The 15,029-nt window shown below is 49.8% G+C and overlaps 5 protein-coding genes across 5 annotated transcripts; 2 read left to right on the top strand and 3 right to left on the bottom strand.

Moving 5' to 3' along the window:
* Window positions 1-671: 671 nt before the first annotated feature.
* Window positions 672-3,960, bottom strand: CDV56_102153 (uncharacterized protein; the record flags this gene model as incomplete). Its single annotated transcript, XM_026755772.1, has 3 exons — window positions 672-1,039; window positions 1,138-3,634; window positions 3,712-3,960. The coding sequence occupies 3 exons, from the start codon at window positions 3,958-3,960 to the stop codon at window positions 672-674; spliced, it is 3,114 nt and encodes a 1,037-aa protein (XP_026609864.1).
* A 1,050-nt stretch (window positions 3,961-5,010) lies between these two features.
* On the top strand, window positions 5,011-6,501 carry CDV56_101789 (cytochrome P450; the record flags this gene model as incomplete). The annotated part of the gene is made up of 3 exons (XM_026755408.1): window positions 5,011-5,171; window positions 5,239-6,281; window positions 6,356-6,501. 3 exons carry the CDS (start codon window positions 5,011-5,013, stop codon window positions 6,499-6,501), a joined length of 1,350 nt encoding a protein of 449 aa, XP_026609863.1.
* A 2,172-nt stretch (window positions 6,502-8,673) lies between these two features.
* CDV56_101451 (uncharacterized protein) lies at window positions 8,674-8,947 on the bottom strand (the record flags this gene model as incomplete). Its single annotated transcript, XM_026755070.1, has 2 exons — window positions 8,674-8,889; window positions 8,945-8,947. The coding sequence occupies 2 exons, from the start codon at window positions 8,945-8,947 to the stop codon at window positions 8,674-8,676; spliced, it is 219 nt and encodes a 72-aa protein (XP_026609862.1).
* Window positions 8,948-11,141: 2,194 nt separating this feature from the next.
* On the top strand, window positions 11,142-12,120 carry CDV56_100967 (uncharacterized protein; the record flags this gene model as incomplete). The annotated part of the gene is made up of 3 exons (XM_026754586.1): window positions 11,142-11,501; window positions 11,557-11,644; window positions 11,921-12,120. 3 exons carry the CDS (start codon window positions 11,142-11,144, stop codon window positions 12,118-12,120), a joined length of 648 nt encoding a protein of 215 aa, XP_026609861.1.
* A 201-nt stretch (window positions 12,121-12,321) lies between these two features.
* CDV56_100684 (uncharacterized protein) lies at window positions 12,322-13,947 on the bottom strand (the record flags this gene model as incomplete). Its single annotated transcript, XM_026754303.1, has 2 exons — window positions 12,322-13,615; window positions 13,679-13,947. The coding sequence occupies 2 exons, from the start codon at window positions 13,945-13,947 to the stop codon at window positions 12,322-12,324; spliced, it is 1,563 nt and encodes a 520-aa protein (XP_026609860.1).
* Window positions 13,948-15,029: the final 1,082 nt, after the last annotated feature.

Below are 15,029 nucleotides of genomic sequence, written 5' to 3'. Positions count from 1 at the left end.
TATGAAAGTAGTAGTGGTTTATATATATGCATCAACCTTCGACAATCACTATGGTCTAAGAATAATTTTTAACCACCACCCATTCAACCGTATAGATATTGAATCAATATTTTAGATCTAGATTAGTATAATGATAAATACCATATATTTCCCAAAGCGGTTAATGGGGCGTCATTTTAGCAAAACCCAATCTTGACGGAAATCTATACAGGCCTTTGCCACGGATCTCAAGGCTTGGGTGGAGAAGCGACAACATGCCTCGGAGACTGGACAGAACGGAGACACAGGCGACCAAGCCGTTCAACTGACAGTCTGACGCGACGTGGTTTGAACATCCTTGCCGTTCCTATGTTATGGCGGCCGCACAGTTCAACATTCGGTCTTCAAATCTGACGACATGTGATTACGACTTACGATATCTGAAACTTGACCCAAATGATCTGCAATGTACCACACGCAAAAGTATTTTGCTGTATCTGTATGACTGACGAACTCTCATATCGCCGTTGCACTCTGTCTCTCAAAGAGCTTCCCTGTAATCCTCTATGGAAGGGAATCAAAGGTAACAATCAACCCTCGAAGACCGCTCTCTACTGGAAGATAACGATGCCACTGCGACTCGGTACTGATGGCTCTAATACCGCGCCGAGTGAAGGACTTGAAAAGGGACATCATGACTTCGATCCAAACTCCTCGAATTCGGTTAGGCCCTTCACTGGTGTTGCAGCCGCCGAAAGGTGCAGACTTGCCTTCCATTCTTTGACATTTTCAACCTTGACGGGAATCTTCGCGCTGGACACTGAAGGCTCATGTCCATTGACTGCTACAACGTCTTGAGTTTCACGCAACGCTGAAGCGTCAGGGTTCTCTTCAGCGGCGGCACTGTCTTCTGCTGCTGCAGAAGCTCCAGTAGATGCCCGTGCAATAAGATGTATAGACAGTTTCGCGCGAGTTGAAGAAGAGGGATGGATGTACTGGTTGAAAAATTCGAGTATGTCTTTCTTCGTAAGTGGTTCAATGTTTTCGACGTCGCGATAGACTGTTGAGATTTGGTCGATCGAGTTAGTCAATGTACAGGGCGTAAAGTAAGAGTGCAGGTTACATAGATTGGAAGGATTTGGAAAGTAGCGAACGTACCTTGCTCAAAGTCAAACACCTCACTCGTAATATGAGTCCAAAAACGCGACGTTTCCTGATCCAAATTCTTCAATTTCTCCAAGCGTTTGTTGATCAATCCGATCTTATGCTCCTCGAACGTCTCGTCGGTCATCGCGCGCAAATCCTGCTCAAGCTTCACCAAAAATGCATCACAGCGCTCTTCGAGGTACTTGCAATCCCTCTCGCTCTGCAGGAGGATGCGCCATGTGCCGGCCGTCACATAGACGCCTACAGCCGAGTTGACGATATATCCGAGCTGCTCCTTTGTGCGCAGCGTGTTAAAGCACGGCTCTTCGGCAATCTGGCAAAAAAGTAGCAGCTTGGCTCGTTGCGAACGATCCGAGACAGAGCCGACTGAGATGATATACTCGAGACAATGATTGACGTTATCCGGGTTCTTCAGTACCCGCTCGTATAGGTAGTTTGCTCCACTTGGTAGTGCAATCGTGCGGCGTGACGGCCACTGGCTCTCTGGTAATCGACGTGGGCGGAGTGTTGACTTCACAAGTTTTGTAATGTTTAGCGCGTCTTCCTTATACAAGTTGCCATGGACGAGGATCTCAATGTGCATCTGTCGCAGCAGTTCGGGAAAGTACGAACGTATATCCTCGGCTGTCACAGCTGGAAGCTCCTCGAGCATTTGAAAGGGAGCCCAAGATCTTTCGCTGATCAACATGCGCGAGAAGGCATTGATTTGTCGGTACGGATCCATGTAGTCAAAGTTCTTATACGCTTTCCTCACTCTCTCCTTGGCCACGTCGAATCGCTCTTGCTTGATTTCCAAATTTCTTACTCCCAGTAATACTTTCTCCAAAAGCGCCGACATCTTGTCGTTGAAACCGTTTAATTCTATATTCAATCCCTGTGCGCTTTCGGATAGACTATAGCTCAAACCGGCTCTATCCGCGTCGTAAGCGTATTCATTGAGGCTGTCTTCGACCAAATCAACGTATAAACGGGTCATGACGGCATTCATAGGAGTGAGCGAGGCCACGGGGGACCGAAGAAAGAGCTTGATATTGGCTTTGGGCACCCAGAATTGATCGTCCTTTTTGAACCACACACGGACATTGTCGTCATGGCGGATCAGCGTAGGTTGCCGAGCTGGTTCTGTGACATCCTTCCGTTCAACCTCTAATCGTTGCGGAACAAACTCGTTCACAGCTGGTAAGTGAAGTCTGGAAGGTCTCTCTGTGACCGGAGCCTGTGCGGCGGCCCAGAGATCTTGCATGAAATCTTCGGGAATTTTTTCGAGCTTGTATTCGGTCTCGTACCATTTTTCTTTTGCGTCCCAATCTCCCGGAAACTGCTGATCAACAACAAAGAACCGAAAATTATCAGGACGTAGATGGGATAGGCCGCGCTCGATGTTTTCCGGATCAAACTTGCGAATGAGGGAAGTGCTGAGTAAATGCTCGCGTGGTATACAAGCTTTCTGCATGAGCTGGGCCAGACCGCTCACAGTTCGGGATGGAGGGCTTTTCTGCTTGAACTTGAACTCCACCTCAGCCAAGCGGCTCATTTCGTCCGAGATCCAGGCAGGTGGTGGGTTCTCTTTCAGCATAGCAATATATTGGAAGATGATTTTTAAGACCTCCCGGTATTGCCGAATGCCCTTTTCAGTGAGCCGCATGTCAACACAGAAAATTGCTGTGCCGGGACACTGAGCAGAAGCCCCAGCCAACAAAGAGTCCGCGAGACCCAGCTCCTTCAGATAAGCAAGAGCACTGCCAGGGCCCTCATGGCCAATCAGATGTCCCAGATATCGACTGGGATGGGAGGCAAAGAGTTCTTCTTCATCGGGATACGTGAAATCAATGTTTAACTGTCTTTGCTCCATCACCGGTTTAACAAATATTTGAGTCATGAGCTCGGGCTCATCTAAGACTGGTATACCGTCCCACCTCAAACGGTGCAGGTTCTTGTTCGGTACGTCAGAGAAGAGCTCCTGAACCCAGCTCTCTAATTCCTGCAGTGACTCTCTACCCAGAACGACGAGCTTCATACGGTTCGCCGAATAATGAGCCTCGTGAAACTCGATGAAGCGCTTCCGAATATCGACGCCCCGCGACACCGGTTCCTCACGCAAACACTGATAATTGCCGGTGGCGAATTTGTGGATGGGATGTTTCTCACTCGAAGTGCTGCGGCCCAGTTGTTCCAGGCGCCACGTGTCGCTTTGAAGATTTTTCTTATTCTCTGAATCCACAGCACGGAGTTCGCGATCTAGGGTATCGGCGAGAAAGAGTGGCTGGATGAAGAATTGCGAGAAACGATCGAGAGCGCCATAGAGAGGAGCCTTGTCTTTGGAGATTGGAACATTGGGTTGCTTTACATTTGCGGATGAGCCCGGACTATTAGACGTTGAACTCGCAGATAGTTTGAAATAGTAATTGGTCGATGTCGAGGCCGTGTAGGCGTTGGAGTAGCCACCATACTTAGTTAAATAAGTGCTATATTCGGTCTCTTCTGGATACTAGGCGAAGCAATGTCAGTATTTGTTTCGTCAATACGCTATTGGGTTTCCAATAGGTCTGTATATCGGTCGCTCACCTTCTTCGTACCCATGAAACACAAATGTTCTACCGCGTGCGCGGTCCCCGGCAGATCATCCGGATCGCTGAAGCTACCAACGTTGACATCCATAGCAGCGGCAGCTTTATCAGTGTCTGGATCCTGGATCAAAAGAATCTCCAATTGATTGGGCAATTGGATCACTCGGTACGAACGGTCGTCCAACAGCGGCTTCTCCATTGTGTCCGAGATGCACTCAACAGAGCCGGAACGAAGCGCTTCCCCCATGGTTTCCCCCCGTCTTTGTAGCGTATGTTCTCTGTGATACCTCTCTTGTGACCAGGTGCGATAGTGAGCCAAATGCGTTGTGACTGGAAACTGGAATTGCTGCAGTATGCTTTATGCTAGCAGAGAGACGGACAACCGATGATGAGAGCGATGATGACCTTGAAGGTTTCACTGAACCTCGAAAATTGAGCGGTTCCGTCGACGACCGAATCTGAAGCTCACGGAGAGACAAGAAAGCAACAGAGGTTGGTGAAGGGACGGATTGAATGTTGCGTGCAGGGGCGGCACAGTTGAAAAAAGGTACTATACAGATGTGCGTATCAAAAGTCTTGCGCACAACACCAAGCCACTAATACCACGCTATGCATGGAACCCATGCGGATTTTACGCAACCTGGTATTTCCAAGCACGATTTACTCATTGCTTTTTACCCCGCTTGTCCATTTTCACATTCCTTCCAATCCCATACGGCACAGCCCGACGATAGCACGGATGGCACGGCACAGTAAGACGGCGTGAGGCAAAGTCCTCCACTGTAAGCAAGCAATGCCGAATGGGATGACCTGGTGCAGGGCTTCCGGTTTTAGGTGCTTCTTGTCGAGAGGGGTTCCAAGACTGCATCATGCATGTCCTTTGGTCACGTTGGACCAAGTGTTGGCTCCGTACCGGATCGCCGAAACAAGCATTTGACGCGAATCTATGATGGGAGTTGCTGATCTGGGGAGTGGGGTAGGTGAATCCCCTCCAAAGCAGAAAGCATCGGGCCCGAGCGAGAGCTCTGGAGGCATAAGTACCGCGGGTGGGACCCTTCCAGTCGCTGTGGCTAGCTGCCTGCCGAACAAATCCGCTGCTGGGATCTTCTTATTCTCATAAAAACCAATCAACCTTTCTCAAGACATGCTTGCCGTGGCCGTCGGCTTCGCTCTTCTCGTATCATGGATCATTGCATCAATCCATCGCAACCACAATTCCAGCTTAAAAGACATACCCAATGCTCATTTCTCCGTTCCCTATTCACGCCTGTGGTTGCTGTCGCTCCGATGGCGAAAAATGGAGAATCGTAGCCGAATTCATCTCCATCGTCGCCTCGGTCCAGTCGTTCGGATTGGACCCCGTGATGTGAGTGTGAATTGCATCGATGACGGGGTTCGCACAATATACAGCAGCAAGTTCGACAAAGATGCGTCCTTCTACCATGAATTGTTCGACCAGTAAGTTTCCTGAAGCATTCGCAACTTCCCAATCAAATGACACAAGTCGATGTCTAACCGAGTACAGGACCGGTTTTATGGTCACTATGACAGGTAACGACGAGCACAGAAAGCGTAAACGTATGCTTTCCCACCCTTATTCCAATTCGTACATTCTCAACTCTCAGACCCTCGACAGTGTCCTCTCTCGCGTATCGCGTCGCCTTAGAGAAGTAATAGCAGGGTGGGCAAGCACTGGTGCCTCTGTCGATGTCTACCAGCAGGCTAAATGCTGCACCCTTGACGTTGCCTCCGGCTGGCTCTTTGGTAGCGAGAACGCGACTGATACTCTACGAGACCCGGGCTTTGAGAATGACCTCACAACGTTGGCCTCAGCTGCTTCAAAAATACTTTCCGTGCGAACCAGCCTCGACTGGCCGATTACCTATTTTGCAAGCTTGATTGGCAACGGGCTGCCCGATCCCGACGTCAGGGGTCGATGGGAAGCGTGGCTCACACGAGTAATCACAGATTCCTACAGGAGGCACCCCACCAAGCCTTCTTCCACCGCGAGCCTGTACGACCATTTTTACGATTCTTTCAAAGCCGCCAATCCCGACATGCCGCGTAACGAAGTGGCTTCTTTCATCGCTGTGGAGTGCGACGACCATCTTTCGGCAAGCCACCTCGGCCTGGGAACTTTATTGTCATATACCATGTACGAGCTATCACGAGATCCGGACTGCCAGCGGGCGCTCCGGAAAGAGCTCCTCACTCTGGCCGAACCTAGCGATCGAAGCTTGGCCCATCGCCTTGCAAATTTACCGGTGCTGGACGCCGTCGTTACCGAGACCATGCGAACCCGTGCACCCTGTCCTGGGCCCTTTCCTCGTGTCGTGCCGGACTCTGGCTGCCGACTCGCGGGGAAGTTCGATGTCCCCGGCGGCACCGTCGTCAGCTCCTCCGCCTGGGCCCTCCACTTTAATCCCGTCCCCTTTCCGTCTCCGGAAGAATGGCGACCGGGGAGGTGGCTTGAAGCAGACGAGAACACGGTCGCGGAGATGCGGAAGTGGATTTGGACATTTGGAAGCGGCGCGCGGGTGTGCATTGGCACTCATTACTCCATGCGTGGTAGGTCCCATCCCTTCACCATTCCTGATGTCCGTTTCATCGAAGAACGTGCTGACGATTCAAATCACAACCAGTCATGAAAGAGCTTCTTGCCACCGTCTATACGGATTACGAGACTTCCCTGGATGATGGATTTACAGGAAATGTGGAACAGGAGGATGCCTTCTCGGCGGGGCCTCTTGCGGGTTGTCTGAAGCTGAAATTTTGTCGGCTCACATAGCCCGATCTCTATTGAAACACCCACAAACTAGCTATCAGGCTACAGTAGTAGCTTGTAGTAGTCTGCTTAAGTGTATTTGGTGCCCACGCAGCTTTAGCGCTGCCGTGTGGCTCATGGCATACAGGTCGCAACGTTGGGAAGGAGTAATTTGCAAAGATAAATCAATAAAAATTCATCCAATAAAAGACAAACAAAATAGGTAGATTCCTTTAGGAATATCCTCTTAGACGGAATGCTAATTTTTAGAATTGTATCTGTCAAAACGAGTGTGTGTTGGTTATCTGTCTAACTGGGTCCTCCACGAACCGATGGCGAGTCGACGCAGGAGTCCCCCATTAGTCTCATGTGTAATTTAATCCCTCAAATCCTTCAAAAGTTCCAACTTTTTCTTCCGAACGCAAACGCGCCTGTTCTTGTTAAGCGAAGCCTTGTCGGTCAGCCACCTTGAGCTGGTTGTTCCGGTGAAGATGTAGCACGTAGGATTACATGCATAGATCCACATATGGAGGAGCTTCTTGTCACGGGTGATGGATGCTAAAAGATAAGAGCCCTGGAACATTGCGCCTCTCGGACTTGCGAAGGCGAACTGTTTGCATCGTGGTATCGATGGTTCCGGGAGGTTCGATTCCATCAATGAGCACACTGGTGTGCGTAAGCACTGCTTTCCGCAGCGTCTTTCGACCAAAGCTAGTGGTCCGGCGCTAAAATCAAAACAACCTATCACCCACGCTGTCGGTTGAACATTGAATGTACATACATCCTGTATGCAGGGAGTGATACTGTTGTGGATCCTTGGTTGAGAATCCTCCCGTCGGAGGGCCGCCGGACTCCCCTCCGGACCTGTGAACAGTGCGAAGTGGGGACACTGGAGTGGAGTGTACGTACCACAGGTCAACGAAGAATCACTGCACAGTCGATTCAGCCTGGTTGCCCTATGTATGAGGCTAAAAAGATTCTCCCTTAGCCGTTTCGGGTCCGAGAGGGGGTGCCCCCTTTCAGTCATGCAATGATTGACTCGTTGTCCCGGGGTTAGATCGGAGATAGGGAGCCCACCCGGCCCATTTCTAACAGCAATGACTATGTACATCTAGACTAGTATGCTGTCACATTTATGTCCAGAGAAAAAGATTCCCGTGGAGCGAATCAAGTTGATCATGCCCGACCGTGCAGCGTCACCCCCTTACCCAATACCATCGTGAGATCACAGCTGCATATGTACATTTCATAATGATCAACGCTATACCGTATGCGGATGGAAAAGCTGATTTGCTAACAATTTGTAAAGGCGGGCGATATCGTCGTCTTACTGTGCCGTGCTATCGTCGGGCTGTGCCATATGGGATCACTGTCAGGTCCTTGGAAGGCGTCGAAACCTCCTCACAGCTATCTTTTGACGCGTGCTCTGCGCTCATCACACACCATGCTATCGAGCATAAAGCAAAAGACTTCGAATTCAAAGTGAATGACTCTGCATCATTGTTCCGGATCTCTGTAGGACTTCAAGCACAGATGGATCTACACCTACATATGAGAATCTGTTGAAACTCAACTCGCAGCAAAGAAGCACAGAACACCCGAGGCGAAGAGTAGCATGGATTTGGAAGGTCGTTTCCAGACACCTCCCATAACATACCATCCCTCACGCGCAAAAATAACAACCACGAACAAACCTAAGACAAAGCTGATTAGGGCGACTTCCAAGTGGCTTTCGTATAGAGATGAGATATTGCCGCAGCATTGATCAAAACCTTTCATGTTCGCTTTCGCGTAAATGAAAGCCTGCTATCTAGACTAAACTTATGTGCGACGTTGATACAGTCAACGACTACTCCAGGCAGAAAGCAGCCTTTCTCGTCAGCGACCAATTCTTGTCCATTGATGAGACGTGATCGAGACTATCGAAAATGGCAGCATTACGTTCAAATAGGCCGTTCAACAGTCATTTTCGAGAAAAGAGCGACATTTGATTCGCTGTATCTGGCTTTGAACGGGCTAGTCACTAGCGAAAGGTGATTCAGGTTGTGTGCACAAATAATTGATTGCCCTCTCTACAAAGGAGAGGGAAGGCTACCTAGTATGCGTATATAGCAAAGGAATGACAAATGGGTCAGTCATGCCTTAAGGTCAGGCCAACTCCTTCCTTCAACAGTCCCGGGTATGATAACACGGCTCTCAGTGTTGCTCCTCCGCATTCGCAATGTTGGATCTCGCGGAATTGAATTGGAGCCTGAGCAAATTGAGCTTCAAAGGCTCTTCTTCAATTTCGTTGGACTCGGCGTTGGCATCAGGAGCGGCAGCCATCTCCGGTTTGAACAGGTTTTGGACTTCCTGCATCGCCTTCCATGGCTGAGATCTCTCCTCAGTCGCGGTCGTGTTGGTGGATTGAGGCTGGAACCCAGTTAGGTATGTCCTGTATGATTGAAGATTTCCAAGGTTCTCCTACCATTTTTGAAGAGCGCGTGTTTGTAAACTGTGGGTGGATAATGTAAGAAGTTGTCTTGTCTGAGATTGATATCCGTGAATGATGGAGATGGTCAGGGGGGTTTATATAGCACTTGAGACGGCTGTATCCCAGTTGAATGGGTGGGTGACTTGATATCTTCAGCCATACTTATTCGCTGGTCGTGCATGAAACCCATGGAGCACACGAGTATGCGTGAGGTGACGTGGACGATGAATCCGAATGTGGGCGCAGTGGTATGTACCTATGCTGATAGCCAGTAGGTGATAAAGCTATGGGGTCCGGTAATCCAGATGTCCCCTCTCGTGTTTCGACCCCGTCCGACCGCTTGGCCCCCCAATATTCGTCACTCGAAATGATTCGTTCGCTTCTTTGTACTTTATCGGATGTTTTTCATTTGCTGGAATCTTCAGCCGTATCCGTGAGCCCATTTCGCTTCCCCCCATGGTGGGCCTTGCATAAACGCCTCATCACATTGCGGACTTCATAACTGGATATTCGGAAGGATCGAACCATTCAAACCCCTGGCAAGCTGTGCACACGCTCCTTGATATCATGCACATATGAGGTGGCATCATGAGGTGACAACTGAAATTAGGGGATCGTCAATAAGGTCGCACATTCATCCCAAGGCAGGTTAGTGCTGTTTCGTATTGGCTTGGATCACCAGGGATCTTGATGCTTGATGGCAACCAAGCAAGCATTGATGCTTGATGGCAACCAAGCAAGCACCCTAAGACATATGCCAAGCATCCTGGGCTGTAACAGCTACTCGCACGCCATGGTCGTGGCGCATTGGTAGCCTGTCACTGATCAGCATTGACCCTGACTACTGTCTGTTACTTAGTAGGTATGGAGGGAGACGCTATTGTTGCACTTGTATAGGTGGAAATTGATCGGCATAAGCGTAGTATTCTCGGTTGGCAGTGCTTCCGTACGAAAAGGTACCATCAGGTGGGTGAGCTGCGTTCTGTCCCCAAGGGGGCCGCGTCGCCAACCGGTTCCAGAAACGAAGATAATGGTTTTATCCCGAGGTCTACGACGCAAATGATGCGCTGGCTACGATTACGTTGATTGAGGTCTAGCGCAGACTATGACGGACAGTGTCAACGCGAAATCACAAAGGAGGGGAAATGCCCTCCGCATTGTAGTCGGAACACTGGACAAAGTTGCATTGGTTATCATGTTGTTTTCGCTAGCAAGTATTGCGCAATCCATTACGCCCACTCATGCCGGTCAGACATTTCGAAGGATGAAATCCCAGTCTAGCACGGCTCACACGCGCTGTACGGAGTATATAGTGCGTACATATGCATGTGTAATCTTCCGCGTTAGCGTCTCCGAGGCGTCCCAGTCTACCTAATACCGACTCTACATATGTACGTGGAGAAAAGCCCAATATTTAGATGGATGAGATCCCGGTCTAGCGCAATAGGCCCGGGTTACAGTGCATTAGTGCGCAGCTCCAGTAAAGCTTCTCCGGGGCCTCAAGTGTCTCGATCCTCATACCTAAATAGGCTTTCGGGCCGCTGCGGATTGTTCGGAGGCGAGGTGGGTCTTCCCATACGTACCCCACTTCGCCCAACCCGAACTTGAGGAGATAAGCACCTAGCCAATCACACGATAGCCTTTGGGGGGTTGAGAGCCTAATTGGGCATGGCGTAGGACGATCGTCTAACAAAGCGGAGTGAGAGAACTTGAGGCTGTGGCTAGATCTCTTTGGACGGGATGAGCATTCTATCCCCCTCACTTGTCGTACTGCGTATGAGCGATTGTCCTCTAAGTCAGGGGCATGGATGGACCGAGCGGGGACTGGTAGAATCTCGTGGACCAAGCGCTCATCTTACTTGGTGCCGGTTTGAAGTGCTTAGGTGGATCATTTTGGCGAGAAACTGCGGGGTAGAGAATTGAGGAATCTACCCAACCCGCCCATTCGTGTTTGCCAATTTTAGATTCCTTTAGCTCGGCGTTGCCTTTTCTCCGCCATGCGTTCGACTTCCAATACGGGGCCGTAAGCCCGTCCTCCGGTTCGAAAAGTAGTAATCGGCTTTTGCGGCAAACTACAAAGAATCGAATCCGCTTATATCGCTGGAATAACGTCTCGTTTTCCAGGGGATATCTGAACAAGAGCGTTGTCGTTGAAGGAATGCCGGAGCCTGGAGGGAGCAATACAGCAGCAATGGCCACTGTTGACTCTGATGACTCGTTCAAAGCGAAGATCCAGTATCTTGCCAGAGACGACCAGCACCAGCTGGTGAAACCATATTATTTGTACTTCGAGTACGACTCCGAGATTGCTCCAACAAACACAACCGCCGATGATCGTTTTGTCCACATCTGTAATGCTCGGAATCTGGGCATTCCGCCGAGAGAGATGTTCTTCGAGTGGGGGTTTGCTCAGCTGCGTCTTGATTGTCCTTTGACCCCTGAGGAGTATTGCTATGACAAGAAAGTGGAAGAAATCCTATACCCCAAATACAAATCGATTGCCCGGTTTTTGTTCCCAAATGCTGCGCGAGTTGAAATCCTAGAGCACGCAGTAAGCAAAGACCCAAAGACGGAAGGCTTCAAAAGGCTGATCGATCGGAATCCAGGTTCGCAAACGTCACCCTCTTTGGCTATCTGAGGGCATACAACGACACGAGCTCAAGACAAACCAGCCGAGTGATTATGTGCACGTTGGTACGTGCTCTTAACCGTACATATAACCTTTTGAAATTCGTACACTGATCGGTTTTATTGAATGCAGATATGACGGCCTCCTCGGCTGCAAAATGCAGTATGAAGCAGTTCAACATCCACCCGAAGAGTTATTCAAGATTCGTCGTTGTAAAGTACTTCTGTCCAGATTCCCAGAAAACTGTGTCCAAGAGCTTACTCTCCATTTCACCAGCCTATGGAAGCCAATAAGAGGGCCAGTATACGACTTTCCGCTCACGCTTTGCGACCGCCGTACAGTAGACTACGCATCTCAGGCCACTGCAATGGATATCGTTACTCGTGATTACGTCAACGAAAATACTCGAATATACTTTGACGAGAAGCACAAATGGTACTACTGGCACGGCTTGCAAGTCGACGAGGTAATCGCCTTCATACAGGCTGATTCCCAAGCAGAGAACCGAGCAGGTATGATGGACTATACCCCTATCTTCTAGAGGATTTGTCTCTTGACACTGGAATGCAGGGGTTCCCCATACGGCTTTTCAAGATACTCGAAATAGTGACAACAAGCAGTTGCGGGAGAGTATTGAAGCTAGAGTGTTTGTTTATTTTGACTGAATGTCCCGACTCTCAAGCATCCTGATCACACACTAGCGATGTAGAATGAGTAACATTTGCTGTGGATAACAATCAATCTATCGTCCAGACTTTCCAAACCGTTCTTTACTGTGAAACCAGTCTCCGTATCTCATCAGCAAGCCCAAAGGGGGAATGAAAGCGGCTGCGATAAAGGCTAGAACAGTGTTACCCCAGCCCTGTCCAATGCTTTGATATAAAGGAGGGCCGATTAATGGCAGAAAAGCCCCAGCAATCGCTCGGAAGATTACACCAGCAGCTATAGCAGATGCCCCATGGATCTCGTAAACATCCACCACGTATGTTTCGGCCGGTATGGCGGAAAGCGTCATGCTGAACCCCGCAGCACACGTTCCAATGAGCGGCACGATGTATTGAACATGAGACTCTAATGTCCATCCGTAGATGAGGAAGCCCAGAGGAAGAATGATTGCGGCAAGAAGCAGATGCACCAGCCGAGACTCCGGCTTGAATGCGTCGCCCTTCGTTTCCCGCTGATGGATCACGTAGCGGTCGGAAGTGAGACTGTAGAAGATCAAAGCGCTGGTGTTGCCGATGGCGAGACTTAAAAACGTCAAGCCAATGGAGCCGCTAGAAAAGACGGCTGGGTACGTCGACTCCATGGTTTCCGTGAGTGTGGCAAGGATCAATGAGACTAAGCCGTATGTCGTGGCCATGTAGCTCGTCGTCAGCATGAGGATGGGAGACTGGGCCAGGATCTGCATTGGTTTTATGGCCCTTTCGAGCATGGTGGATGCATCGACACGGGCCTGATGTTTGGAACGATACTTCTTGTCGTCCGCGCGCTCCTCTTGTAACCGCTCCGCCTTCCGCCTCAGAATGACGACTGTGTATGTCTCCCGGAGCACAGCCAGTAAGAGCAAGCTGAAGAATCCGAGCACGATGGCCGCCAGCCAAATCGACCATCGCCAACCCAGGCTCTGTGCGATATACGCTCCTGCGATAGGTGAGATGAAATCTGCTATCATCTGAGTTCCCATGACTAATGCCATGGACCGGCCGGTTTGTTCCATTTGGAACAAATCCCCGACGATGGCGGGCCCGAGGGTGAGAATCGACAGGAAGCAGCCTGTTAAGAATCGGAACGCAATCAGCATGGAGATGTTTACGCTCAGGGCGCTGGCGATCAAGCAACAGAGCGCGAGGAGATTTCCAATATGGAAGACGGGAAGCCGGCCGAATCTTTCGGAGAGCGGCGCGATGAAAAACGGGCCAATCCCTTCCCCGAGCTCCCAAATCGTGACGAGCAAGGTCTGGTCGATCTTATTGTGTGAATGGAACTCTTGCAAGATCTGCGGCGCCGTGGGCACGATCGTCATTGTCGAAAAGACACTAATTCGGTCAGTCGACGGCGGCAGATATACAGAGACTGGCGAGAAAAAAAAAGACGCTCACCTGACGAAACCCATCCACGAGATAACGAACACAATCAGCCATTTTTGCATTGACGACCAATTCAAAGGGTTTTTCGGGTCGTTCTCCTCGAAGTCCACGAGGACGACATCTGGATCGCTGTCTCCGATGGCATTTTCCAATGGCTGTTGGGCGAACTTTTCATTCTCGCTTCCCGCCGCAGCCATGGGCTCTTTGCCTGACAATTTCTGCGGCTCGACTGAAGATAAAATGGGGACTGGGTGGGTGACAGCCTCGTCGATGAAAGACATCAGTGTCAAGTGGGTGGCATACGCAGTGTCTATTCAACTGCTGAGAGAGCAGGCAGGAAGGGGCACATTGCGAAACAAAGCGACAGTTTAAGGGCCGACATGGTTCATCACGTGAATAGCCTAACGCGCAATCCGTCTCTTTTCATTTTGGTAAAAAATGACTTAATTTTCAAATTGGCGTACTTTACAATACATGTAATTTTTCCCACGGAGATGGGGTCTACGACTTGCGTCCATAGGTGCCAAATCTATCGCTAATAAGGAGGCGTGGCTTGTCACTGGCCTGAGCCCTAGTCTGCGGGTCAAACACATGTTTGATCCAATAATGGCTAATCGTACTGTGAGATTTTGAGATGACAAACTGGCAGTTCTCGAATCGAATTTCCCTCTCTTTCCTCTCCTCTTATGATCTCCTTTCCGCCCCTCTGTCCTTTGTAGTGGAACCTTAATCCTTGTGGGCCTTTCGTGTGATGGAGTCCTCTTGTTGAGACTCATTCCTACCCGTTCCTCTATCTGACTTGGTAAGTTCTCTCTATTTGTCCCTCGCTCTTTTCTCTTCCTTTTGAGCGCCATTCTTTGTCTTTCCCGATCGTCACTCCATGACTGAGAGATGGATTATAAATCGCCTCCCCTCTCGTCATGCTCAAATCGTCTGCTTTGGTGTTGCTTCAGTGGTCATTCCATCACAGTGGTGACGAGGGACTTGTCATCTGGCCACCCTCCATTTACTCGATGCTTACTGGTTCTTTTACATTGCATTCTCCCTAATTTTTTCATTCGTTTCTATTCTCAGGACACACCTTCCTTCTCCTCAGTTGGCTGCTGAAGTGATTCTCAGAAGAATCATATTCTGGTTGCCATTTAACGATACTCCTCCGGGTAGATCCGGCTCGGCGACTGCGGTTATAGGGATGATGGGTCCATATTGTCCAGCTTTCAGCAACAATAGTCAGACTCAGACGTTACCTTCCCTATCCTCAGTGCTAGGACCTGAGTTCTCTTCTTCGATAAATCAATTCTCCCAAGCACCTTATACTTACCCTCCCCCTCCGAGCTCATTCTCCCAGTTTTCTCCCTTAAGC

This window comes from Aspergillus thermomutatus (genome assembly GCF_002237265.1).
Source record: "Aspergillus thermomutatus strain HMR AF 39 chromosome Unknown NODE_398, whole genome shotgun sequence".
Lineage (NCBI taxonomy): Eukaryota > Fungi > Ascomycota > Eurotiomycetes > Eurotiales > Aspergillaceae > Aspergillus > Aspergillus thermomutatus.
This window is presented reverse-complemented; position numbering and strand designations above follow the sequence as displayed.